The sequence below is a fragment of the Mus musculus genome, chromosome 11 (genome assembly GCF_000001635.26).
Source record: "Mus musculus strain C57BL/6J chromosome 11, GRCm38.p6 C57BL/6J".
Classification (NCBI taxonomy): Eukaryota; Metazoa; Chordata; class Mammalia; order Rodentia; family Muridae; genus Mus; species Mus musculus.
In genome coordinates, this window is record NC_000077.6 from 70,538,411 (window position 1) to 70,566,137 (window position 27,727).

Here is a 27,727-nt window from a genome sequence, read left to right on the forward strand (position 1 = left end):
ACAATTCCTCATGTTGTAGTGAGCCCCAACCATAAAAGTATTTTCATTGATATTTTATAACTGTAATTTTGCTACTGTTATGAATTGTAATGTAAATATCTGATATGCAGGATATCTGCAGGCTGAAAAACCACTGACATAGAGGTATCCTATCTAATATATAGATATGCACATATGTATTAAGGTTTTTAATTAGGAAAAGATGAACAGATACTTTATCAAGATACTTAAGCATATGTGTAATGGTTTGTATATCCTCAGCCCTGGGAGTGTCACTATTAGAAGGTGTGGCCCTGTTGGAGTAGGTGTGTCACTGTGGGTGTGGGCTATAAGACCCTCATCCTAGCTGCCTGGAAGCCAGTATTCTGCTAGCAGCCTTCAGATGAAGATGTAGAACTCTCAGCTCCTCCTGTACCATGCCTGCCTGGGATGCTGCCATGATCCGGCCTTGATGATAATGAACCTCAGAACCTGTAAGCCAGCCCCAATTAAATGTTGTCCTTATGAGGGTTGCCTTTCATGGTGTCTGTTCACAGCAGTAAAACCCTAACTAAGACAATAGGAAATACAGTTAACGCTGTTAATATTCAGAGATGTACAATTAAGACTGCAGTGGTAAACCTTTCAGACCACTCTAATGGATAACAGGAAGGATCTATGGAATTGAATGTGCACCGTGCTATGGAGCAGCTACAACAGAAGTACCATACACTGGTTTTTAGAAATATAAAATAGAAGAGCCATTTTGGAAAGTTTTTGTATTTAATTGTTTTCTCTATTTTGGCTTTGTGTGTATAAATGTTTTGTGTGTGCAGTGGCCACAGAGGCAAGAAGAGAACATCAGATCCCCTGGGGACTGCTTGGTGAGCAGCCATGTGGGTGCTAGGAATCAGACTCAGGTCCTCAGCTCATGCACAGAGCCATCTCTCCAGCCCCGGGGTTTGTTTTTTCAGCAGTGTTTTGCTGTGTAGCCTCAGCTGGTCTCAATGCCCAAGCTTCACAATACTCTCTCCAATTCTCTGTGCTGCTGAGCTACAAACTGCCAAGCCCAGACCTCGACAGCAAACAGTAAGTTAAACATACACTTATATGACCCAGTAGTTCCACTCTAGTTGTTTACAGAAGAGGAATTAAAATAATAAGTCCACAAAAATGACTGGCACATAAATGTTTATTGGAGGTTCATTTCCAGTGAACAAAACCTAAAACAATTCAAATGATGATTCAGCGGAAATTTGGAAGGGAAAAAAAGGACAGCCTTTAGGATCTGGGGAAAAAAAGTTTTTTCCAGACTGAAATTTACAGGCGATTAGGTTCCAGGTTCCGAAATTGGTCTGTTATTGTCGCTCAGTGTCGGGCTAATCACTCCTGCGTTAAAAGAGCGTTTCAAGAATGAAGAATGCGATTTCTCATACAGCAACGAACTTGGCAGTCACTCGGCTTTTTATGCTCTTATTACCTTCCATCAACAAAGGCTATCTGTACCGGGCCCACCAAGGGGACATCTGCAGGTCCTCGCAACCCAGGCCGTTCTGCCCGGATTCCAGGCAGTGCTGGGGACCAGACTACCCAATGGCCGCGCGCGCGCGCGCGCGCAGTAGAGGAATGTGCACTACGTGGATCGCACACTGGGGGGTGCTGGACATAGCCAGCAGGTGCCCCGAGGGCAGCTGGAGGAAGAAGACAGCCCTGGGGAGTGGGCGGCCTCCGGAGTGGGCGGCCCGGGCCCGGGCGTCTCTAACGCAGGGCGGGCAGAGGACGGCGGGGGCGGGACCCAGTCGACGCGACAGTCGTGGAGGTGAGCCCTGGGGGCCTTCCCGCCCCCCGAGGGCAGGCTCTGAACCCCGGCCCCGCCCCGGCCCTCTGGGGTGTAGGCTCCTGGCTGAGTTCTGCCTGCTTGCGAACCCGCACGGGCGCCGGGGTCCGCATCCAGGGTGCGGGGGCCCGGGACGTGGCGCGGCTGAGGTCCGGAGCCCCGGGAACCGGGCGGGGACGCTGTCGGGCTGGAGCTGCAACGGCCTTCTGACTCAGCCGCTCGTCCAGATTTCGGGATCTCTCTCCTGGGCGGGGAGCGCGCAACTTCCTCATTCCCGCCCGGACCCTTGCTTCCAGCCAGTCTGACCTGACTTCGAGCCTCGCTGTCACCAGGGCTCCTCCCTTGGACTTAACCTCGCCCCAGTTCGAGGCCATCCCACCTTAGCTAGGTGCTTTTTTGGACCTGAATTTGGAATGAGAAGCGGGGCTGAGAGGCTCTGGTTGAAGGCTGGGGGAGGGAATGGAGGTTGCAGGGGTGGGTGTTAGAGGGGCGTCGGTCTACAACCCTAGACGTTGAGAGTCACTGAGTAAGACGGGAGAGGACCGACCGGGGGCGTTGGATGGGGAAGGGGTGTTTCTGTAGGGCGAGTCCCTTCCTGAGGCTTCCTCATATTCCTAGGATGACTGTAACCCAGAAGAACCTCTTTCCCTATGGGGACTATCTGAACTCCAGCCAGTTGCACATGGAGCCAGATGAGGTTGACACTCTGAGGGAAGGAGAGGATCCAGGTATAGAGGGAGATGGCTCCCAGAGAGGGGAGATAGGGATCTGAGGCCTCCTGAGATCTTTACACCCTTGGGTTGTTTTGTTTTTGTTTTGCTTTTTTCCCCTCCCAGCTGATCGAATGCATCCCTATCTGGCCATCTATGACCTTCAGCCTCTGAAAGCACACCCCTTGGTGTTCGCCCCTGGGGTCCCTGTTATAGCCCAGGTGGTGGGCACCGAAAGATACACCAGCGGATCCAAGGTCAGTCACCAGCGGATACCAGGGAAGGCGAGAGAGGGAGTCCTGGCCCAAGTGGAGGCCTGGGTTGGGCCAGAAGACATATTTTAGATTTTCATATCCCCAGGTGGGAACCTGTACTCTATATTCTGTTCGCTTGACGCATGGTGACTTTACCTGGACAACCAAGAAGAAGTTCCGACACTTTCAGGAGCTGCATCGGGACCTCCAGAGACACAAAGTCTTGATGAGTCTGCTCCCTTTGGCTCGGTGAGTAGAACTCGGTTGCTTCCCGTGAAAGGCAGGTACTTCTCACCCCATGGCAGCCTCACTCACTCCTGTCTGTCTGACTCTTATCCCCTGGGCATTTTCCTTCCTCAGCTCTGTGCCGTGCCCCCTCCCTTGTCCCTGGTTCCCAGGAAACTTTCCCTGCTTGGATCTCCTCCATAGTACTGTGCCAATATTTTAGCCAGGCTGGATGCCCAGAATTGTCCTTAGCAACCCCCTCCTCCCAGTTGTCTCCATTCCCAGGACAGAGACCCTTTCTTTCTTCTGCCTTTCTTCTTTCTTTCTTTCTTCTGCTAGCCTTTCTTCCTCCAAGGCCCCGTCTCCAGCTCCTTCTTGAGTCTTCTCTCATCTCTGTAGCTTTGCTGTGACCCATTCTCCAGCCCGAGAGGCAGCCGCCGAGGATATACCCTCCCTACCCCGAGGAGGTTCTGAGGGCTCTGCCAGACACACAGCCAGCAAACAGGTATGCAGCAGGTCCTGTAGCAAGGTGTGCAGTATGCAAAAGGTTCTGGCTACATCTGTTTCTTTTCCGTCTCCCTTCAGAAATACTTGGAAAATTACCTCAACCGCCTCCTGACCATGTCTTTCTATCGCAATTACCACGCCATGGTAAGGTCCTGGATGCCTGGGTGGATCCTTCTCTCTCCCTCCTGTTTTTATTTTTTAATTAAAGATTTATTTATTATATGTAAGTACACTGTAGCTGTCTTCAGACACTCCAGAAGAGGGCTTCAGATCTCATTAGGGATGGTTGTGAGCCACCATGTGGTTGCTGGGATTTGAACTCAGGATCTCTGGAAGAGCAGTCAGTGCTCTTAACTGCTGAGCCATCTCTCTAGCCCACCTGTTTTTATTCTTAACAACAAAACAAAACAGGGTCTTACTGTAAAACCTGGGCTAGCCTTAAACTTTCTGTGTAGACCAGGCTAGCCTTGAACTGACCTAGATACACCTGCCTCTGCTCCCAAGTGCTGGTATTAGGTGTGTGCCAACATACCCTAGGATGCTTGTGTTTTTTGAAGTAGATGAGGATCATCAGATCCCCAGGGGACAAAGGGTGCAGAGTTAGTAGGGCAGGGGAGGCTGAAAGCCAAGTCTCCCCCTAAACTTATTTCTTCCTCTGCAGACAGAATTTCTGGAAGTCAGTCAACTTTCCTTTATCCCAGACCTTGGCTCCAAAGGACTGTGAGTGTGGGAACTCCTTACCCAGCCTTCAGCAGGCATAAGTCTCCATCTTCCTGCTTGAAAATAAAACTCGGTACAGTGTGCCTAGGGTCCCCAATGATCTTGCTTGTCCCTGTAGGGAAGGGGTGATCCGGAAGCGCTCGGGCGGGCATCGAGTTCCCGGCTTCACCTTCTGTGGCCGAGACCAAGTTTGTTATCGATGGTCCAAGAGGTGAGCAAGGGCTGGAGCTAAGGCATCAGTGGGCAGGAAGAGGGAGACCTGGAGGACCTGGATGATACCACACGGCCCTTCCGCTCCAGGTGGCTGGTGGTGAAGGACTCCTTCCTGCTGTACATGCGCCCGGAGACCGGCGCCATCTCATTTGTTCAGCTTTTTGACCCTGGCTTTGAGGTCCAGGTCGGAAAAAGGAGCACAGAGACGCGGTATGGGGTGAGGATCGACACCTCCCACAGGTGAGGCTTCCTGGCTATGAGAGTAGCCTGTGGTCCTAAGGGGAGCTGAGCAGGAGAGACCATGGGGGAAAAGGGAGGCTCTTCAATCCTCTGTGCCCTGGCCCGGCCAGAGCTTTGAGTAAGGGAATTAATCTACTCACATATTTAGGATACTCCTAGAGTAAAAGCTTATAGCACAGGCGCTTGGAATAAATGAGGACAGGGTAGTCTTCCAGTTTAGAAAAAAGGGGGCGGATGCTGGAGAGAAAAGAATGAGTAGCGCTCTTGCGGAAGCCCTGACTGTGTTCCATTCCCTGCACACACATGGGATGGCTTATACCCACCTGTAACTCCAGCTCTAGGGAGGCTGATGCCCTCTTTTGGTTTCTGTGGACATCTTTACTTACACCTGGGCACGTGCACATGCACGCACACACATTCACACACACACACACACACACACACACACACACACACACACACACTAAAACTTAAAGGAGAGGAAAGAAGCAGAACACGGCCCTGCATACCTGTAATCCCAGCCCTTTGGGAGGCTGGGCTGGGAGGAATGGCTTTGTAGGCTTGACAACTCTATAGTGAAACTCTCTTAAAATGAAGAGGCCTGATGGTAGTGGTGCACGTCTTTAATCCCAGCGCTCAGGAGGCAGAGGCAGGCAGATCACTGTGAATTCAAGGCAAGCCTTGTCTATAGAGTGAGTTCCAGGACAACCAGGGCTGTACACAGAGAAACTCTGTTGAAGGTGGGGTTGGGGAGGTAAGAAGGGAGAGATGGAAGGAGGAAGGGAGGGAGAGAGAGAAGGGAAGAGAATGAAACTCTATTTGTTCATTCAACAATAATGAGTTTCTAATACAGTATTGGTCACTGGGAATGCAACTCGGAATAAAGCAGATACATTCACTATGTCCATGGATTCTAGCTTAGAAGTTAATGGAAGAAGTAAGCAAAGGTAGTAGCCAAAAGGGGAGGTCTCTAGGCAAGAGTGTAGGCATGAAGGACAGGGATTAGTGGTACAACTTTTTATTTCTGCCCAGGTCCCTGATTCTCAAATGCAGCAGCTACCGGCAGGCACGGTGGTGGGGCCAGGAGATCACGGAGCTGGCACAGGGTTCGGGCAGAGATTTTCTACAGCTACATCAGCATGACAGCTATGCCCCACCCCGGCCCGGCACCCTGGCCCGGTGGTGAGACCTTGCTGTCCCTTCTGAACTTCTATGTGGCTTTCTCGCCTCCTTGGCTATTCTCTGAGTTCCTCATCCTCCCGTTTATCTCCTCAGACCTCATGACCCTACTTCTTTATCTCTCATCTCCCTGACCCCATAACCTCGCTAACCACTTTGATTTGTCTGCTTTTTGAGGACCTCCTAACTTGGCCATCTTCTGTGTTCTCTTACATTCCTGAGTCTTATGAACATTTCACCCACAGGGAGCCTCTGTTGAGGGGATCCCCGAGTCTTTTTGATTTGGTCTATCATTTAAATTTTTAGTATGCATTTGAATCTTAAGCACCTGCTATGTGCTCCGTCCGGTAGGGCATTAAGACACAGGCTTCTCTGGTTTAGAGAGGGAGGTGATCTAATTATAGAACAGTGTGAACTCGACACCCTGGTGGTGGCTTTAGGGAGGGGTGCACAGAGGGGCCACCTATCCCAGGGAGCAGGTCAGGACAGACTTCCAGAAGGCGAAGCTCTGAGGTTCCTTTAGAAAGATAACGAAAATGGAGAAGAGTGGTCCAGGCGGAGGAGGACACAGAAGCATGCAGTGTTGGTGAAGAAGAGGACTGGTTACTGTTGGAGTGGGAAGGAGCAGTCAGAGGAGGGGCGTGTCTTGCTGAGTCCAGTGTGCTAATCTGGGAGGTTGAACCTTTTCAGAGGCAAAAGAGGGCATGAGTGGAAATTTTCTATAAGAGATAGTGTTATGGTTTTTTATTGGAGTATTGGGGGTTAAAATTAGGGTGCTTCATGTGCTAGCATTCTACCTAAAGCTCTGTGTGTGTGTGAGACAGACAGACAGACTGTACACTCATGCACATGTACCAGAGATTGACGTTCTCTCTCTCTCTCTCTCTCTCTCTCTCTCTTTCTTTCTTTCAATACGATATGTGGGTGCTTTGTATGTGTGTATAGTTCTGTACCACATGCACGCAGTACCCTGGAGGCCAGAGAAAAGGCATTGGATCCCCTGGAACTAGAGTTACAGATGTCTGTGAGCAACCATATGGGTGCTGGGAATCAAACTTGGGTCTTCTGCAAGAACAAGTGCTCTTGACCACTATGCCATCTCTCCAGTGCCCCCATTTTAATTTTTGAGAGTGTCTCTCATTGACCCTGATGCTTACCGACTTGGCTGGGCTGGCTAGGCGGCGAGCCTCTAGGATCTTCCATCTTGACCCACTGCCATGGCACTGGATTTATAGACTGCGCTGCTCTGCTGGGCTTTTTTATTTCGGTGCTGAGGATCTGAATTCAGATCATCGTGTTTGTACAACAAGCACTTTAAGCCACTGGGCCCAGCACCCATTGCCTTTTTTTTTTTAAAAAGATTTATTTATTTATTTATTTATTTATTTATTTATTTATTATGTAAGTATGCTGTCACTGTTTTCAGACATACCAGAAGAGCGTGTCGGATCCCATTACAGATGGTTGTGAACCACCATGTGATTGCTGGGATTTGAACTCAGGACTTTCAGAAGAGCAGTCAGTGCTCTTAACCGCTGAGCCATCTCTCCAGCCCTGCCTTTTTCTTTTATTGTTTTATTTGTGTGTGTGTGTGTGTGTGTGTGTGGTGTGTATGGTGTGTATGGTGTATGTGTGTGTGTGCTTATGCGTATGTGTGCACATGTGTGTGTGTGCACATGTGTATATGTGCATGAGAAAGCCAGAGGACAACTGAGACTCTCCTTAGTTACTCTTCACCATAGTTTTTCCTTATTTATCTATGATTTATTTTTAATTTTTTATGTGTATGAATATTTTATCTGTATACACGCCATGGATGTGCTTGGTGCCCAATGGTGCCAGAAAGCGAGCTGTCAGATCCCTTGGAACTAGAGTTAAAGATGGTTGTGAGCTGCCATGTGGGGTGGGTGCTGGGAAGCGAACCTGGGTCTTCTGCAAGAAGAGTAAGTACTCTTACCTCCTGAGATACCTCTCTGGTTCCAGTTCACCTCGTGTTTTGGAGCTAGGGTCTTGCTGAACCTAGAACTTCCTAATTTAACTGTAGTGGCTGACAAGCAAGCTCCAGGGGTCTGACTGTGTCTTTCTCCTCAGTGCTGGGATAATAAACGTGCGCTGGCCTTGGTTTGTTTGTTTGTTTGTTTGTTTGTTTTTCAAGACTGTCTGTGTAGCCCTGGCTAGCTTGGAACTCACTGTAGACCAGCTGGCCTGACTCACGGAGATCCTCCTGCTTCTGCCTCCAGAGTGGTAGCATTAAGGGTATGTGCCTGGCCACACTGGCTTTTTATGTGGGTACTAGGGACTTGAATTCAGGTTCTTAGACATACGAAGGAAGCGTTTTTTACTGACCTAGTCATCTCTCCAATCCTCCTGGCTTTTATTAAACTTTGTTTCTTTTAAAGATAGTGTTTCATGGAGTTGAGGCTGGCCTCAGACATTTGCTTCTTCTTGCCTTAATTCCTTTTGTAACAGAAGTGAGACCTATACCAGGAGGCCCGCCTATTTATTATCCAATCATTCGTTCATGGTTTTCTGAGACAGGGTCTCATGCGGTCCAGGATTACTTTGTAGTCAGTGATGACCTTGACCTTCTGACCCCGCTCTCTCCACCTCCCCAGTGCTTTGAGTACAGGCATATGCCCCCAAATCCCGCTGTTTGTTTCTTTATGTGTGTGCCATAGGCAGGGTCTCACTGGGATGTAGCCCGAGCAGGACTGGAAGTCAAAGTGTAGAACAGGCTGGGCTTGAACTGGCGGTGATCCTCCTGCTTCTGCCTGGAGAGTGGGGATTTTAAGTATGCACCACTAGACCTAGCCTATTTATTTAAGACCAGGTCTGACTGTGTGATCCCAAATGGCCTGGAACTTGCAAATCCTGCTTCAGCCTCCTGAGAACTGAGATCACAAGTGCATGCTGCCACACATGGCTGCGATTTACTCAAGATTTATTTATTTTATGCACACGAGTACTCTATTTGCATGTATGTCTTCATGACAGAGGAGGGGATCAGACAAAAGAGAGCATTGGATCCCATTATAGATGGTTGTGAGCCACCATGTAGTTGGTGGGAATTGAACTCAGGACCTCTGGAAGAGCAACCAATGCTCATAACTGCTGAGCCATCTCTCCAGCCCTGATTTATTTATCTTTAATACATTAATAATAGCCACTATTTATAAAGAGCTTACTCTGTGTCGAGAATGAATGCGTTTCACATATTGGATACTCTGAACTCTGCTAGGTGAGTACAGTTGTTAGGTTGTTATCTGGCAGGAGGCAAGGCAATGCTGGGAGGCCTACCCAGGGTCCTACAGCCCTGAACAGTGGAACTGGGATTTGCATGCTAGCAGTGGGAGCCAGGACTGCTCTTTATCCCCCTCCATGACTGGGAAGTCAAATGAGCGGGTGGAGCTCAGTGGTAGGGAATTTGCTTATCACCGGGGAGACCCTGCTTTGATCCCCAGTACTGGGGCAAAAGGCAGTAACACGTTAATAAAACAGATGCAAGCTGCGTATGATGGTGGACACTGTGACCCAGCACTGGAGAGACAGACAGGAGGACTGGTACAAGTCTGAGGACAGCTTGGACTATACAGAGTACTAGGCCAGCCAGGGCAAGACTCTATCTTAAAATAAAAACAACCAGACATTCCAAACAATTGAAATTACCACTCTTTACTTTGTGCTATTCTTGTGTAGCCCTCTCCAACCAGTTGCCTTTCTCTTTTCAGAGGTAACCTTGGCAACAGTCTATGTCCTCTCTCATCATCGGTGTGTTTTTATACGCATGTGCACGTGTTACTTTTCATTTTAACATAAGTGCAATTGTCAACTCTTCCTTTTAACCTTGTTTTTGTTCTTATTTTTATTATTATTATCCTTTAATTTTTTTCACAGTCCAGTTGCCATCACCTTCACAGTCCGCCTTCCAACTGCTTCCCATCCCCCCTCCCTCTCCCTCATTGCCAAGAGGATGCCCACATCCCCCCAACATCACTAAACTAGATCTTCCCACTCCCTGAAGCCTTTAGTCTCTAGAGGGTTAGGTCTTCTTCATTGAGGCCAGACCGAGCAGTCCTCAGCTGTATATGTGTGTTGCCGGGGGAGGAGGGGTAGAGGGTGGGGGTGTACCCCATAATGTACCCCATAAACATAATATTTGCCTAAGTATTTAGAATATGTATTCCTAGAAATGCAATTACTGGCTGGTGAAGTGGCTCAGCAGGTAAAGAAGCTTTGCCAAGCTTGACAATCTGAGTTCGATCCCTGGGATCCACACAGTCTAAGACTACTGACATCCCTAAAATTGACCCTGGCCTCTACAGATGTGTTGTGAAACTCGTACCTCCCTCTAAAAATAAATCAGTGTAATGAAGAATGTTTTTAGCCGGGCGGTGGTGGTGCACGCCTTTAATCCCAGCACTTGGGAGGCAGAGGCAGGTGGATTTCTGAGTTTGAGGCCAGCCTGGTCTACAGCGTGAGTTCCAGGACAGCCAGAGCTATACAGAGAAACCCTGTCTCAAAAATCCAAAAAAAAAAAAAGAAAAATATTTTTATTTTTAAAATCCAGGTCAGGTGTAATGTCCTACACCTTTAATCCCAGTACCCGGGAGGCAGAGACAGGTGTATCTCTGTGAGTTCGAGTCCCTCTATGGTGTACATAGAGGGTTTCAGATTAGCAAGCTGCATAATGAGATAATGTAAAAAAATCACTATATGTATTTAATGGTACTATAGAGTAAACATTGAAAAACAAAGGAGGTTTGTGTGGGGCGGGATATGACTCTGCAGCAGGGCACTTGCCTAGCACGTCCACCGTCCTGAGTTTGATCCCTAGCGGTTCAGAAAAGGAACCAAAAACAGTATGTACTTTTTAATATTCTGATAGTACTGTCAATTTATCTTCTAAAGAAGTCAGTATAATCATCTGGGCGTGATGGTTCAAGCCTGTAATCCCAGCACTCAGAGGCCAAAGGTCAAAACTCCAAGGTCAGCCTGGACTGTACAGTGAGCCCCTGTCTCAAAATATCAGGAAAAAAGTCACTAGCTGGTTCCTGTGGTCTGTGAGAATGCCCACTTCTTCGTGAGCTGACACTGTGTTATCAGATCCTTTCCCTTCCTACTTTCTGGGTTGGTTGGTTGGTTGAGACAATGTCTCATTATGTAGTCCAGGCTAACCTCAACTTCACAGCAATCTTCCTGCTTTCACCTGCTGAGTGCTGAGATGATGGATACAAGACACCAAGCCTGGCAGACCACACTGACGCCTTTTTAAAAGTTACTTAATTTCTTGTTGTTTTGTTTTGTGAGACAGTATTTCTTTGTGTAGCCTTGGCTGTCCTGGAACTAGCTCTGTAGACCAAACTGGTGGCCTCAAATTTACAGAGATTCACCTGCTTCTGCCTCCTTAGTGCTAGGATTAAAGGCATGAGCCACCACTGCCCAGAAAGTTGTTTAATTTTAAGCCAGGCATGGTTGCACATGCACTAGGAAGGCAGAGGCAATCTGAGTTCTGTAAATTGGAGGCTAGCCTGGTCTACATAGTGTGTTCCATGGCAGCCAGGACAGCAGGACTACATAGAGACACTTTGTCTAAAACATATCAAAAGCCAAAGGAACAAAAAACGTATTTAATTTTAATTTCTTGGTATTATATATTGTGTATGTGAATATATATATATACTATATATTACATATATATGTGTGTAAATATACATATGCATATATATATACATCCGTCATCCCCCTCTTTTTTATTTTAATTTATTTTTTCCAAAGATTTATTTATTATTATAAATAAGTACACTGTAGAAGAGACTTCGGACACATCAAAAGAGGGCATCAGATCTCATTATGGGTTGTTGGCATTTATTTATTTATTTATTTATTTATTTATTTATTTATTTATTTATTTATATGTAAGTACACTGTAGCTGTCTTCAGACACTCCAGAAGAGGGAGTCAGATCTCATTACAGATGGATGTAAGCCACCAGGTGGTTGCTGGGATTTGAACTCCGGACCTTCGGAAGAGCAGTTGAGTGCTCTTACCCACTGAGCCATCTCACCAGCCCTATTTTTGGTTTTTTGAGACAGGGTTTTCTATGTATCCCTGGCTGTCCTGGAACTCACTCTGTAGACCAGACTGGCCTCGAACTCAGAAATCTGCCTGTCTCTGCCTCCCAAGTGCTGGGATTAAAGGTATGTGTCACCACTGCCCAGCTATTTTTTATTTTTGAGAGACAAGGTCTCACTCTGTATTCCTGGCCAGTCTAGAAATAACTGTATAGACCTGGCAGGCCTTAAACTCACACAGATCCACCCTGTCTCTGCCTTCCAAATGCTGGAATTAAAGGTGTGTGCTACTATGCCCAGCCTTTTTTGCTGCTTTTTAGACAGTCTTACTATGTAGCTCAAGCTTGTTTCAAACTCTTAGTAATCCTCTGGTCCCAGCCTGGAATTACAGGCCTATGTACCACACCCTGCCCTAATTTCTTGTTAATGAGAGAACTGAACTTCTTACCCTGTGACTGCCCATCTTAATATCTGCTATGAGCTGTCAATTCTCAGGCTGCTCATTTTCAGCTGGATTCTGCATTTTTTCTTTGTGTTTGCTTTTCCTTCCTGTTTTCTGGAGCTCTTTTATATATGGTGTATTAGTCCTCCCAATCATTGGTCAGTTTCTTTAATGTATTGTGTGTCTTGTCATGTTTATTTTGCTCCCACTGGCACACCATACCACCATACCGAATAATCCCACCTGATGTATTTGAATGAGCTAACCTCTCTGATCATTCCTGACCTTTGACCCTGCTGTCACCTCTGACCCATGGCTGTCCTCCGGTCTTCACTCTCCAGAACTTTCTGGCTTCTGACTCCCCTGACCTCCTTGGCTTGGACTCCCCCCAGGTTTGTGAATGGGGCAGGTTACTTTGCTGCTGTGGCAGATGCCATCCTGCGAGCTCAAGAGGAGATTTTCATCACAGACTGGTGGTGAGTGAGGTCAGGTCCACCCAAGAAGGGAAGTGGGCAGCAGCACAGCGCAGGGGGGCAAGGGAGGAGGGGCTGTTTGTCTTCAGCATAGCTTGCTCCTTACCCATTGCCCTGGCTTCTAGGTTGAGTCCTGAAATTTACCTGAAGCGTCCAGCCCATTCCGACGACTGGAGACTGGACATTATGCTCAAGAGGAAGGCGGTGAGGAGTGGTTGGCTCTGGAGAGAGGGGTGTGTGTGTGTGGGTGTGTGTGTGTGTGTGTGTGTGTTGTGGGGGGACGTTATTGGAAGGACTGCGGCTCGAATCTTCCAAGGAGAAGATTGGGAATCTGAGGCTTCAAGACTGGGAAACGTACCCCTTCTGGCTCAGTGTCTATCAAATATCACCTCCTGGTTCCCTCTTTAGGGTACTAGTATAGACTAGGCGCCCACTCCTCAGACCCTTCCCTTTTTTGTACTATCTGGGAGTGTAGTGTTTATGTGTCTTTGCTAAGCAACACCACACATTCCAGTACAACAGTACAGCACCTGTCATGCAGCGAGCATTCATGAGCATTTTGGTTTTAAGACAAGGTCTCACTAAATAGCTTCAATGTGTAGATCAGGTTAGCCTCGAACCCATGGAGATCCGCCCTACTCTGCCTCCTGGATGCTGAGATTAGTGTGTGCCCCGCACACTTGGCATTTATGAATATTGACAAGAGGAAGGATCCACGGATGTTGGAGGGTGAATGGATAGACAATAAGAAAGAAAATGGGTGTGGTGGCTCCCACTGGTTATCCTAGCACTTGGGAGATAGAAACAGGAAGACTAGGATATGAATGAAGACTATCTTTGGCTACTACTGCGTATTATACCACTGTGGACTAAACACTGTGTTACAAAGGGGGAAAACAGTGAACAGGGAGATGGCTGGAAAGCTGTGAGTCGGGAAGGTGGAGGTGACAGAGAAGAATGATAGACAGTGGTTAAGATGATGAGCCAATGGTTGGGGAGCCGGCTGGCGGGATTATGAAAGGGAGGTGGGGAATTGAGTGGGCGAGCTCATGTTTGCTGTAAGCATCATTCTGGATGCACGTAGGAGAGCACCCTGGTAGGGTGGAGGGACATCCAGGAATCCTAAGCGTGGGAGTTGGATAAGGGCCACTCAGGGAGAGCCACTAGGAATTGATTTTCCCCCTCACTACCAGGAAGAAGGTGTCCGAGTTTCCATACTGCTGTTTAAGGAAGTGGAGCTGGCCTTGGGCATCAACAGTGGCTACAGCAAGAGGACGCTGATGCTGCTGCATCCCAACATAAAGGTGACGTTCAGGCCTGAGTCCCTTCTACAGCACAGCCACTTCCCGTCCTCTTTAACCCTTCCTCTCCTGAAAAGTCTCATCCTCCATCTTCTCACTTAAACCCTCCCCCATGTGCTCCTTCACCCTACTCTAGGTGATGCGACACCCAGACCTTGTGACACTGTGGGCTCATCACGAGAAGCTCCTGGTGGTAGACCAAGTGGTGGCATTCTTGGGCGGGCTGGACCTGGCCTTCGGCCGCTGGGATGACGTGCAATACCGACTGACTGACCTGGGTGACCCCTCTGAACCTGTACATTTACAGGTAATTGCCCCAGGGCTGTCCTCCACTCCCCACAAACCCAGGTACTCCAAATTTACACCTTTCCTAGAACTGCCAACCCAGCCTTTCAGAGGCTCCAAGCTACTGTGGTGGTCCACATCTGTAATTCCAGCACTAAGGAAGCTCAGGCAGGAAGGATTTCAAGTTTATGGCCAGCCTGGGCTACACCATGGGATCCTATCTCAAAAAACAAAACAAAAACAAAAAACAAAAAAGAAAGAAAGAAAGAAAGAAAGAAAGAAAGAAAGAAAGAAAGAAAGAGAGAAAGAAAGAAAGAAAGGACGAAATAAAGAAAGCAAGCTCCCTCTCTCCCTTCATTTTTACTGACTCTAACTGCAGTTGAAGAGGGAGGCTGAGGAATCAGACTCTCTGGTGCAGTGCACATGCCTTCTCTTTGGCCTGGTCCCATGACCTCACCTTGCCTGGCTGTGGTGTGCTCTTCATACAGACTCCCACACTAGGTTCAGACCCTGCAGCCACTCCAGACCTCTCGCATAACCAATTCTTCTGGCTGGGAAAGGACTACAGCAACCTCATCACCAAGGACTGGGTGCAGCTGGACCGGCCTTTTGAAGGTGAGGCTCCCTTCCCCCAAAGGCTCCAGGAACTGGCAACTGGGACAGAGGATAGGATGAAATGGGCCAGGAACAGTGCTGCCTTCCCTCTGGAAGGCTCCTCCTCTGCATCTTCTTCCTTTTCCTCCTTGTGTTAGTTAGGGTTACTATTGCTGTGATGAAACACCATGACCAAAAGCAAATTGGGGAGGAGAGGGTTTATGTGGCTTATGCTTCCATATCACTGTTCATCACTAAAGGAAGTCAGGACTGGAGCTCAAGCAGGGCAGGAAACTGGAAGCAGGAGCTGATGCAGAGGTCATGCAGGGATGCTGCTTACTGGCTCATTTCACACGGATCGCTCAGTCTGCTTTCTTACAGAACCCGGGACTACCGGCCCAGGGGGACCACCCACAATGCACGGGGCCCTCCCACATCAATCACTAACTATAAATGCCTGTCAGGCTTGCCCAATCTTCTCAATTGAGGTTCCTTCCTCTCTGATGACTCTAGCTTGAGTCAAGTTTACGTGAAACTAGGCTAACAACAAGCATCCTCAAAACACCAGCCCTAATGTCTCCCTTGACCCTCCCGGGACTCCAGATTTCATCGACAGGGAGACCACACCCAGGATGCCATGGAGGGATGTTGGAGTGGTTGTACACGGAGTAGCTGCCAGGGACCTTGCCCGGCACTTCATCCAGCGCTGGAATTTCACCAAGGTGCTGAGTCCTTCCGAAGGGCCTGGAGGGAGGGAGGGGAGGGAGGGAAGGGAGGGAGGGAGGAGCCAGGTTCAGCTTACCACCTTTTACTGACTCTGCTATTCCACATGGCAGACCACCAAGGCCAGGTATAAGACACCTTTGTACCCCTACCTGCTGCCCAAGTCCACCAGCACTGCAAACAATCTCCCCTTCATGATCCCAGGCGGGCAGTGTGCCACTGTGCAGGTGACAGTCCTGATCAGCCAGCCCCTCCCTCCCTCCCTCCCTCCCTCCCTCCCTCCCTCCCTCCCTCCCTCCCATCAGCCCATCTTCTCCCTGCTCTTCCCTGAGAGTACCTACCACTGCTCCTGCACCCCCCCCCCCATTCCACCTCTCCAGGACTTAAACACTACATCATACTCACCATCCCATAGGTCTTGAGGTCTGTGGATCGATGGTCAGCAGGGACATTGGAGAACTCCATCCTCAATGCCTACCTACATACCATTCGAGAGAGCCAGCACTTTCTCTACATTGAGGTCTGACCGAGGCAATGGTGGAGGGATGGGAAGGAGGTCACAGGCGAGGGACTGGGATTGGCAGTAGGATCAGTCTTTGAGGGCTGGCCTGGCTGGATATGAAGCAAATGCAGGGTCTCAGACTGAAGCTAGAGGTCAGAGCCAGGATGCTGATGTCTCTCTTTGATCCCTGCCCCAGAATCAGTTCTTCATTAGCTGCTCAGATGGGCGAACAGTTCTGAACAAGGTGGGCGATGAGATTGTGGACAGAATCCTGAAGGCTCACGAGTAAGGAAGGTGGAGGGGGTAGGGGTGGGGCATTGGTTAAGCCCAGATGGAGGGGTGGAGTTTGTTTGGGGGGACCATCTCACTTCTATTTTTCTCTCAGACAGGGGCAGTGTTTCCGAGTCTACTTGCTTCTGCCTTTGCTCCCTGGCTTTGAGGGGGACATCTCCACAGGGGGTGGTAACTCCATCCAGGCTATTCTGCACTTCACCTACAGGTGACCCACTCCCTGCCAGCCAGATTCGCCCTTCCTGGCCCCATCACACCAGCACCCTTGCCACCTTGTCCTGATCCCTCCCTACAGGAACTTTAGGTCTGCCTCTCCCAGCTCTTCCCTTCTTCCTCCTCCAGCCTCTGCCTCCTTCACCCTTTCTTCTCTCTCAGGACCCTGTGTCGTGGGGAACATTCAATCCTACATCGTCTCAAAGCAGCCAGTGAGTGCTGGGGGCTCAAGCCCTGGACCCCTAGCAGGGAGGCAGCTTGGGTCGCTGGAGTTCTGGGAGCTGGGGAAGGAAACTGTCATCCTTGCATGCTATTCAGACTACAGGTGGCTTTTCACTGCCAGAGTGAGAGGTGGGATGGAGCCCCATCTGCTCACCTGGGACACCTCTCCCTTCACTGCCCCTCCCCCATCTCTCTTGGGTACAGTGGGGACTGCGTGGCGAGATTACATGTCCATCTGTGGGCTTCGCACCCATGGAGAGCTGGGCGGGCACCCAATCTCTGAGCTCATCTATATCCACAGCAAGATGCTCATTGCGGATGACAGAACAGTCATCATTGGTCAGTGCTGCTCCTGGTCTTCTGTCAGGAGACGGGTGGGGTGGGTCAGAGGGTGGGCGATACAGAGTTACAGTTGGAGCTCACAGTAGGCGCTTCAGGGCTAGTGCTCTGGTAAAGGTGATGAGGGCTTGGGGAGGCCCTCCTCAGCCCAAGCAGACAACGTGCCCTTGAACCCAGGTTCTGCGAACATCAATGACAGGAGCTTGCTGGGGAAGCGTGACAGTGAGCTAGCCATCCTGATCAAGGACACAGAAATGGAACCATCCCTCATGGATGGGGTGGAGTACCAGGCAGGCAGATTTGCCTTGAGTTTGCGGAAGCACTGTTTCAGGTAGGAGGCGGGGAGTATAGGTGGATGTGGGGGCATTGGGAAGGGCTGCCTTTTGAGTTATATGTGAGGGTTTTCTAGACTAATTCAGTTAAGGTATCAGCCAACTAAGAACACACACAAAAAGAAAAAAAAAACTTTAATGTATGTATATATTTTTTTAAAGATTTATTTATTATTATACATAAGTACACTGTAGTTGTCTTCAAACACACCAGAAGAGGGCGTCAGATCCCATTACAGATGGTTGTGAGCCACCATGTGGTTGCTGGGAATTGAACTCAGGACCTTTGGAAGAGCAGCCAGTGCTCTTAACCGCTGAGGCATCTCTCCAGCACCAAGAAAAAAAATGTTTCATGTTAAATGTTATTTTTTTGAACCAAGAAGTTGCTATGCAGCACAGGCTGACCTTGAACTCTGATCCTCCTGCCTCTGGCTTACAAGTGCTCGGATTATAGGCACAAATTCTCATGCCCAGCTAAAGTACTTGGTTTTTTGTTTGTTTGTTTGTTTTTGTTTTTTCGAGACAGGGTTTCTCTGTATAGCCCTGGCTGTCCTGGAACTCACTTTGTAGACCAGGCTGGCCTTGAACTCAGAAATCCGCCTGCCTCTGCCTCCAAGTAATTGCTTTTTAAAACATCAAAGTCAGGGCTGGGTGGCGGCAGTGGTGGTGCAAGCACACAATCCCAGTACTTGGGAGCCAGAGGCAAGCAGATCTCTGGCTCAAAGCCAGGCTGCTCTAGAACAACCTGGGCTTACACAGAAAAATCCTGTCTCAAAAACAAACAAACAAACAAACAAACAAACAAAAAATCAAAGTAAGGATAATCAAAGCTCCAGCAGGCTTGATGATACTTCCTGTTCCTGTTTATCACATCTGTTTTGAAGTACCAACTCTTCAGATTCTTTAAGGATCTAAATTTGGCCCATTGGGACTATTCTTCCACAGTGTGATTCTTGGGGCAAATACCTGGCCAGACCTGGATCTCCGAGACCCTGTCTGTGATGACTTCTTCCAGCTGTGGCAAGAAACAGCGGAGAACAATGCCACCATCTATGAGCAGGTGGAAGCTGTGGGGACGGTTAGCCTGAGGAATTGATGGGTTATTCTTCGAGGAAGGGAGAGAAGGAACCGGGAGCATATTTTAATTAGGATTCGGTAGCCCAGGGCTACTGAGAGGTGGTATAGGGAACGAGGAGTCCAGCCCAGGCAGCACAGAGTCCAGGGGGACATAATGATCCTAACTCTTCCTTCCCTCATGTCCTCCCTTCCACTCCAGATCTTCCGCTGCCTGCCGTCCAATGCTACCCGTTCCCTGCGGGCTCTCCGGGAGTATGTGGCTGTGGAGTCCTTGGCTACAGTCAGCCCTTCTTTGGCTCAGTCTGAGCTTGCCCACATCCAGGGCCACCTAGTTCACTTCCCCCTCAAGTTTCTGGAGGACGAGTCCTTGTTGCCCCCACTGGGGAGTAAAGAAGGGATGATACCTTTAGAAGTGTGGACATAGCTGAGGCTTGCGCTCAGCGGCAGCCGCGAGCCGTTGGGCCCTATCGTGCCTGGATCCTTGCCCCAAACCCTGAGTTCTGAGGGCAGTGCCCTTCGATCCTTTGGGAGGACATCTCTGAGGACTCCTAGAGAACCACAGAGGACTTGTACTTGTGAAGTAGCCAAAGGAAGCACTCCCAAGTCTGGCCTGGGGAGGCAGGAGAGAGTTGTAGAGAGGTTTGCCTTCCTGTCACCAAGTTCAAACCACTACGCCATAGAACCCTAGCCCTACGAGGCAGCCTGAGGACAAGCCTTTTTATTCCAGGAAAAGGGACTCCTGTCTTGGGTCTTCTTCATCTCACTCTTCCTCCTGCCCTTGAACCCCCTACATGCCCCAGGGCCTCTCCCAGCCCACTGCTGCAAAGATGGAGGGAGTATGGAGCCACTTTGACCACTGTCTCCACCAATGGTGGTGGGAAAGACACCAGAACTGCCTCCGCCAGCCTGCTGACAGACACTAACTTTGTACTGGTTCATCAAGCATTTCATAAATAAAAGTGTAGAAACGGCCCATGCCTCTTCTTGGAGATGAGTGTTGTCTTAGGCACCCCTGCCTGGACACCCATCCTTACCTCTGCCTCACTTCTAACTGCTTTCCTCTGCCTGCATCTCTGTGATGCTTGCCCTACCTACCTTCCTTCCTACCTTCCTTCCTTCCTTCAAATGTGTAGACGAATGTGTGTGTGTGTGTGTGTGTGTGTGTGCGCACGCGTGCGAGCGATACATATGTTCATAACTTTTTGTAAGTCTGAAGTATTTTGCAATTAGAAAAATGTTGGGGCTGGAGAGATGGCTCAGAGGTTAAGAGCACCGATTGCTCTTCCAAAGGTCCTGAGTTCAAATCCCAGCAACCACATGGTGGCTCACAACCATCCGTAATGAGATTTGATGGCCCTCTTCTGGTGAGTCTGAAGACAGCTAAAGTGTACTTAGATATAATAATAAATAAATCTTAAAAAAAAAAAAGAAAGAAAAGAAAAATGTTGACACAGACAGCCACAGAAGCAGGAAGAAAATAGAGGGAGTGGAGAATTAGGAAGGCTTCATGGAAGGGAGTGGGGGTGGGTGATCATGTGACCAGAGGGAATTAGGTTGCTCTCCCATCCCTCTAGTTCTCTTGAGAAGTGGCTTCTGGGGCCAGTGAGATGGTTCGCCAGAGGAAGATGCTTCCTGCTGGGCCTGATGACTTGAGTTTGATCCCCAGGATCCCCAGGCTAGAAGGAGAAAGCAGTCAGTCTCCTGAAAGTCCTCTGACACCACACACAGGCCATGGCATTCCCGTGGGTGCTCACACTAAATAGATTAAAATTAAAAATCAACTAAAACTGTTTGTTTGTTTGTTTGTTTGTTTGTTTTTAAAGAAGAGAGTTCCTTGCTGGGCAGTGGTGGTGCACACCGTTAATTCCAGCACTCAGGTGGCAGATGTAAGCTGATCTCTGAGATCGAGGCCAACCTGATCTTCAGAGTGAGTTCTAGGATAGCCAGGGCTATGTAGTGATATGTAGCCAGAGCTACATACCTATCTAAAAAAAGAAAAAAAAATGCTGAAAGATCCCTAACTTTTCTTTTTCTATTAATTTATTCTCTTATATATTACATCCCAACTGCAACCCCCCTTTTCACCTCTCCCCTCCCCTTCCACTCCCCTGCTTCTCTTCAGGAAAGGGCAGGCCTTCTGGGAATATCCACCAAACATGGCATATGGAGTTGCAATAAGAGTAGGCCCCTCCCCTCATATTAGACTGGACAAGGCAACCCAGGAGGAGGACAGGGATTCTTCGCCAGCCTTTGCTTGTACATGTGTACACACGTGTGTGAGCATATGAGCATGTGCGCACACGCACACGCGCGCGCGCACACACACACACACACACACACACACACACACACACACACGTACCTCTGAACAGATGCATATGCACATGCATATACCACACACGACAAAACACTAATAGCCCCTCCTACACACAGGAGTTCCAGGTACTAATTGGCTTCCCATTAATTAGTCTCATTGTCAGCACTAAATATCTCTTTCCCTGGGGGATCATTCCTTCCTTAACTGTAAGGTAGAGGCAGCAAGCTGCCCCAAAGCTGGGCCACGGGATAGATTGGACTGTTTCACATAGTGCCTTCTAGTTCTTAGTCTTGCAGTGTTTGCTTGAAGACAGGGCCTTGTGTAGACCAGCAATCTATAGTTGCAGTAACCTTGCCTCTGCATCATGCCCAGCTAGGACAGGGTCTTGCTATATAACTTGGTCTGACCTCTAATTCATGATCCTTCAGCCTCCTACCCCAACCTCCTTTTTTCCCCTCTTTTCTCTCTCTCTCTCTCTCTACCTCTCTCTCTCTCTCTCTCTTTCTTTCTTCGAGACAGGGTTTCTCTGTGTAGCCCTGGCTGTCCTGGAACTCACTCTGTAGACCAGGCTGGCCTTGAACTCAGAAATCCGCCTGCCTCTGTCTCCCAAGAGTTGGGATTAAAGGCATGTGCTACCACGCCCGACTCTGGTCCAGGGGTCTTGATGAAAGGCCAACCATAGGGTAGGGGAGGAAAGCAAGGTTGCAAAACAAGCAAAGGAGAACCAGCTTGCGCCAGTCTTGCTTATTCTCCTTCCCACCCCAGGGATTACAATGACCTTGTGAGGTGAAGGTGGCCGTTTATCCCATCCCTGAGATGTTGATTTGTTCATTTATTAACTATCTTTATTAAACAGCCCGTGAATCTGGCATTAAGAAATTTATTGAGTAGATGCTAAATGCCTCTCTATTATTTAATTCATTTTAGACAGAATCTCACAGGCTGTCTTGAAATTCACTATGTAGACCAGGCTAGCCCTTAACTTGCTACTATCCTCTGGCCTTTGCCTCCCAAGTAATGGGATTACAGGTGTATACCACCATACCTGGATTTTTGTTTCTTAAGACAAGGCTTGGGCTGGTGAGATGGCTCAGCAGTTAAGAGCACTGACTGCTCTTCTGAAGGTCCTGAGTTCAAGTCCCAGCAACCACATGATGGCTCAAAACCATCTGTACAGCTACAGTGTACTCATATACATAAAAATAAATCTTAAAAAAAAAAGACAAGGCTTCATATAGCACAGGCTGGCCAGGATCTTACTTTGTAGTCCAGGAAGGCCTTGTACTTTCTGGAAATCCTCTTGAGAACTTTATTAGAGGTTTGAGCCACCATACCCAGGAGATCTCCACACAGAGGTAGTCCTTTGTGCATGTACCCCTGCATGCATACAAATGCATGTAACAAAATATTGTAAAATAGTGTGCATAGAGAGGTGATTCCAGCAGGCCAGGCAAAGCAAAGGCCAATGAGAGTGGCCGTGGCTAGTGTCTCGGTTGGGTTTCTACTTTGTAATAAAACACCCCAACCAAGAGCAACATGGGGAGGAAAGGGTTTATCTCAGCTTACAGTGCTCAGATCATACTCCCTTTCTGAAGGAAGTCAGGGCAGGAACCTGGAAGCAGAAACTGAAGCAGAGGCCACAGAAGATGGCGCAGAGGCTCACTGGCTTGCTCTACCTGCTTCCTTACACAATCCAGGACCACATGCCCAGGAGTGACACCACCCACAGTGGGCTGGGACCTCCCACATCAATGACCAGTTAAGAGAAGGCTTCACTGGCTTACCCACAGGCCAACCCGGTGAGGGTGTTTTCTCAGGTGAGGTTCCCTTTTCTCAAATTGCTCTAGCTTGTGTCAAGTTGACATAAAAGTAGTCAGCACAGCTGGAAGTTGGAGAATACTCCAGGGCAAAGAGAAGTAAGTGCAAAGACAGGTAAGAGGTGTTCTGGGGGCTTCAAGTAGAATATATTTCATTACATCTGGAGCAAGTTTAAGTATGGTTTATTAGAACATAAGACCAGAAAAGAAAAATATATATACATAAGGTCAAAGAAACAGCAGAATCTTGAAAGTCTTTGATATCACTACCCACAAGGCAGTGGGAGTCATCAAACGGTGTTTTTTTTTTTTTTTTTTTTTTTTCTCATTTTGTTTTTTTTTTTTTTCCCCCTGTCATTTTATAGTCCAGGCTAATAGAAAATGTAATCCTCCTGCCTCAGCTTCCTGAATGGTGGGGTTCAGAAAACCGTTTTAAACAGGACAATGATGCCAGATTTAAGTTTTAGAAAAAAAAATCACTTCTGGATAATGAAGAATTTAATCGAAGGTGCCAGGCAGAGAGGCCATGTGGGAAGGCCAAATGGGGATTGTGGCTTGCATATCAGGGGCAAGGTAAATGAGTCAGGAGAGTACCCGGAGCAAGTTTGAATGTGCACCCAAATGTGCCAAGAAGCCTCCAGAGAATTCAAGCTCACCTAAGCAATGTTTATATTCATTTTCAGAGGGAGTGTTAGTGTTGGAAGAGCTCTTGAAAACTCAGAACCTTCTCCCCTCAACTTCATAGAGAAAGAAAAGCCCAGAGGCAAATTTGCTTGCTCAGGGTCAGACAACACATTAGTCAGTGGCAGAACATGTCTGTCTATAGTTACAAAGCCTCACCCATCCTCTAGTGAGACTAACCGGCTGGAGGTGCTGTGCCAACAGGAGTAGATCTGAGGAGCTGGAAAAACATTTGAAGGGATTGGATACAGTTTCTTCTGCTTTACCACTAGCAACTCCAGGGATAGTTCTTTCCTGCAGAACACTGTGCTAAGAGAAGCAGATACAGACGTGTGCAGTAGGAGTGCCTATCTGCTCCCAACATCCCCACTCCAGCCTAGAAAGGGAGTAAAGGGCAGACAGTAGCCCCGTCCTTCCCTCCCACGTGGTTTCTCCAGCCAAGTTCTCACGGAGTGGCCCCTCCTTCAGCGGCTCCACTGTTACCATGGCAATTGGGTGGGTGGACAGCACGTCCTATCTAGAGGCCAGCAGCCCTCGCGTGGGGAGTTACCATAACAACCCCCCTAGTAATAGAGGGGGTTGGGTCCCGCCTCCCTTCCCCCGCAAATCGAGAGGTAGGTGGTTTGATTGGCAGCTGGGCACACGAAAGAGGGAAAGGGAAGAAAAGGAGTCAAATAAAGATCAACGAAGGAACTAGAGGAGAGGAGGCAACAATAATAAAAGGGGGAAAAGGAAGGGAAGGTGTATGCGCACGCGCACCAGCGGGTGGTCGCGCTCCTTCCACTCCAGGCTCTAGCGAGACTGGGTCCGCGCTCGCCCTCCGCCCGCTCTCCTGCGCCTGCGCGCAGGTGTCGGCGCCCCGCAGGAGGGGGCGCCCGGCGCGTTCGCGTCACGGTCGGCTCTGCGCGTGCGCAGGGCAGCCGGCGACTCGGGTTGCAGGCGCGCGGGTGAGAGCGCCTGTCAGCCGCTGGGTCGGTCCTCCCGCTGGCCCTCCCCCTCCCCGGCCTTCGGGGCAGGCGCGGTGGAGCCCGCCCCTCGAGTCCCCCGATGGGGGAGAAGCGGCGACGGCGGCAGCGGAGTGAGCGAGCCGGAGCGTGAGTGGCCCCGCGGCGGCCATGGGCGACCCAGCCCCCGCCCGCAGCCTGGACGACATCGACCTGTCTGCCCTGCGGGTGAGCACCACCCCAGCCTCGCGCCCGCGACCCCTGCCCTTACCCCGAGCTCTCGCCGCCCGGGGGTTCGCCCTCTGGAGATTCTGGGAGCCAGTTTGGTCCCCACCCTGTGCTGCCCTCCCCCACACTTGCGTGCCACCCCTACCTTGCTGCTGGGATCCGAGTCCCCTCCTTTATAGGCGTTTGAGGGTCACCTCTGGTGTCCCTAAACACAGCCCTGCATCACCTGCAGAGCCTTTCTTGTGTCCCCCCTCTCTCGGCCCTCATGTCTGCTTCCTCCACCTCCTCTTCTGGCTCCTGGAATTTTGACTTTGCAACTGCCTCAGCCTCCCCCTCATCCCTCGTTTTCTTCCTCGCCTACCCCTAAATTGCAAGTTGGGCGGATTTCACCTCCTCGCTCCACCCCACACACCTCCTACGTCTCCATCCCACGTTCACTTTCCCTATCCCTTTTCTCGTGTTTCAAGTGCAGCTTTTCAGACCCAGGCATTTCCGGTCTCGGGGTCCCTGAATATTACATTACTAACTCTGCAGCCGCGTGGGGCTGGGAGGACAGACAAGTGCACAGTGGGAGGAAGGGAAGCCTGGATTTCCTCGGAAACTCGGGCCGGAAGACGATGTTTACATACATGTACAAGCACACACACACACACACACAAACACACACGCACACACAACACGCTGCCTGAGGTCAGTAGGGAGGGAACTAGTGGGAGTGGAGGCAAAGGAGAGTTGGAGGGAGGGGTTCATTAGGGAAGCGGTTAAGAGGAAACAACTGTGTCAGGAATGCTTTCAAATAACCCATTTATTGTTCCACGTGGGGCACTTACTCTCTCTCCTCCCGGAATTTTCAGTTCAGCATTTGTAAGTGTTCTCTAGCGGGCAGCTTTGTCTTAAGGGCAACATAGAAATTTCAAGGTGAACCATTCCAGACTGTCTCCCAGGTGGTGTTTTGATTCCATGCCCGGTGAGCTTTCCCAACCGGCGGCGTAGGTGTAGCTAGAGCAGGATTCCCCACCTCATGCTTACCTTCTCAGAAGGTCTCTGTACACATTGGCTTCTGGCTTGTAAATTACCCAGGGAAAAGGCAGCCACCTCACAAGTGCCCCGGATATGACTGGAGGGGAGAGAGAATTGAAGAGAGCAGAGTCATGTTGTTAATTGGGTTTCTCTAGGTGACACAGTTTTTTTTTTTTTTTTTTTTTTTTTCCCTCCCTTGCCATTCAGGTCATAATTTGTTTGGTGCAACGTTGGGTTATGAGACCTGACTTACTGGAGATAACTTTCTGGAGAACAAGACTGAGTACTGGATCTCCCTCTTTCCTCTCTTCTCTCTCTCTCTCTCTCCCTCCCTCTCTTCTTCTGTCCCCCTCTCTCCTTCTCTCTCCCTCTGTGTGTGCCTGCGCTTGCTTTGACAGGGGAGGCTTTAGATCAGCTTAGTCAGTGTTTAAACTGGGATACTCGAGTCCTTTGGGATGTAAGATGGAAATCCAGGTTTTGAGTAAAGTTTTAATGTGCTTGCATTTGGAATGCAATTGCAAACTGAAGTTGTTGATTAACTCTGGCCGCAGGTTGTCTGGCTGTGGTGACCATAAAGAAACACTGTCACCCAGTGGGTAGGTGCAGGCAGTGACCTTTGATTTTTACCTCTGGTCCTCTACTGCTCTTTTCTCTTGGTTTCTCTGGTAACTTTATCCTGGGCCCCCAACTTGGGATTTCCAGAAAATTACTATTTGCCCTTGGACATGGTATTTCCCTCCGTGAAGTATGTTAGCCTCTTTCCATGCTTACTCCTCCGGGGGTTCCTCTCCTTCCCTTCTAGAGAACTGGGTGACCTTTTCCTTGTACTTCTGTCTGTCCTGCCTTCTGCCTCTGAAGAAAACAGCTCATGTCTCTCACTCTGGTACTCCAGGACCTGTGGAAGAGCTGTACTTTCTTGAATGGGGCTGGAAAGGCTGCTCTCTCCTTGCTGGCTTCTCTCTCAATTGCCAGTCCGGTCCGACACATCTGTGAGAACTGCTTGTGGCTCTGTCAGGCAGCTGGCCCAGTCACACCTTGTTCTTCTGTTCCCGTTTTCTAGTTAGGAATGGAACCATTGGGAGAATTAACCAAGTGTGCAAGCCTGGTGTCAGTGGTTGGGTTAGGGTGAGGGAAGAGCATCCTTAGGGTTGAGAAGCTAGCCTCTATGACCTCAGATGTCTGTCTCCTCTTGTTTCAAGATAAGGCTTGGTTTTCAGCTGACGGTGAGAGTAATAGTCTGATATTAGAGGAAGACTGAGTTGCACTAATCTCTTAGTAAGGTGACCAGAAGGACCTGCTACTTTGTTACCACACCACCCTTGGCTTCTTGGGCTGTTTGTCCATCAGTATGGTGGTGTAGTGTAGTGGGGGATGAACATGAGTCCAGTTGCTTTTCTGAATTGAAACCCCAGCTTCCTTACCTCCTGTAAGATACAGACGTTGGTTTGTTATCCTTACCTCCCTTCCTTCAGACTCTGCGGTCTAACTTCCCTAAGCTCTGTTTTCTTGCCTGTATGGTGGAATTGGCAATAGCATTAGACATAGTTACTGAAGTTAAATGAAATGGTGCACAGTAAGTATTTAGCTCAGTTCCTAGCGTAGAGTGACTGTATTACCAGTCAGAGAAGCCTCCTAGAACTCTAATAACACTTCTCTGCTTTATGTCTCTATAAAATTATTTTTTTCCATACTTATTATCACTAGTTGACATAGATCTATTTCTGTCGATCTTGACTAAAATGTGGATGAAGGCTGGAGGTATAGCTCTGTAGTAATTGTCTGCTTAACATGGTGACACACTAGGATTTTCAGTGCTACACAAATGAAAGCATACTGTAAGCTAAAATTCTGACTGTCCTGTTCCCTCTGTGTCCTTGTGCCTAAGCATTTTATGTAGTGGGACTCAGATATTTGTTAGGTAAGTGCATGCTGCAACAACTGGAAGCTGTTAGTGTATGTTTGCTTAAAGTAACAAAGAAAGCTAGACATGG

The 27,727-nt window shown here is 49.0% G+C and overlaps 2 protein-coding genes across 26 annotated transcripts in view; both read left to right on the forward strand.

Annotated features, from left to right (window-relative positions):
• The first annotated feature begins 1,081 nt into the window (after positions 1-1,081).
• Pld2 (phospholipase D2) lies at positions 1,082-19,700 on the forward strand. 13 transcript variants are annotated; one of them, XM_011248794.2, is made up of 25 exons: positions 1,659-1,798; positions 2,435-2,544; positions 2,653-2,783; positions 2,887-3,029; positions 3,405-3,510; positions 3,591-3,656; positions 4,174-4,232; positions 4,351-4,443; positions 4,533-4,685; positions 5,718-5,867; positions 12,770-12,853; positions 12,976-13,054; positions 14,044-14,154; positions 14,288-14,458; positions 14,925-15,051; positions 15,634-15,752; positions 15,867-15,980; positions 16,169-16,273; positions 16,452-16,540; positions 16,641-16,754; positions 16,922-16,971; positions 17,186-17,320; positions 17,498-17,651; positions 18,598-18,712; positions 18,929-19,700. In XM_011248794.2, exons 2-25 carry the CDS (start codon positions 2,436-2,438, stop codon positions 19,151-19,153), a joined length of 2,802 nt encoding a protein of 933 aa, XP_011247096.1. In that variant the 5' UTR covers positions 1,659-1,798; position 2,435; the 3' UTR covers positions 19,154-19,700. The 13 variants fall into 13 exon arrangements, 10 of the variants coding, with proteins under 10 accessions (XP_011247098.1, XP_030101519.1, NP_001348864.1 ...); XM_030245660.1 differs by having other exon boundaries at positions 1,670-2,204; positions 12,719-12,853; XR_001779917.2 differs by having other exon boundaries at positions 1,764-2,204; positions 16,922-17,084.
• Positions 19,701-23,169: 3,469 nt separating this feature from the next.
• The window catches only part of Mink1 (misshapen-like kinase 1 (zebrafish)), a 52,903-nt gene continuing 48,345 nt past the window's right edge, over positions 23,170-27,727 (forward strand). For 9 of the 13 annotated variants that reach the window (XR_388490.4, XM_006533677.3, XM_006533678.3 and 6 more), the window contains exon 1: positions 23,170-24,716. Coding sequence is in view for 12 of the 13 variants with exons in the window: in XM_006533677.3 (XP_006533740.1) it covers positions 24,660-24,716 (57 nt within the window). In the remaining variant the exon portion in view is untranslated. The remainder of the gene's footprint in view (positions 24,717-27,727) is intronic. The other 4 variants (NM_001045964.1, NM_001045959.1, NM_176893.2 and 1 more) reach the window with 1 other exon arrangement.

Excerpts from the sequence above, each read along its gene's own strand:
- Pld2 (NM_001302475.1), top strand. The coding sequence starts at position 2,436 with ATGACTGTAACCCAGAAGAACCTCTTTCCCTATGGGGACTATCTGAAC. Across the intron at positions 5,868-12,769 it reads CCCGGCACCCTGGCCCGGTG|GTTTGTGAATGGGGCAGGTT; the intron begins GTGAGACCTTGC and ends GACTCCCCCCAG. Across the intron at positions 16,755-16,888 it reads ATTCTGCACTTCACCTACAG|CCTCTGCCTCCTTCACCCTT; the intron begins GTGACCCACTCC and ends TTCCTCCTCCAG.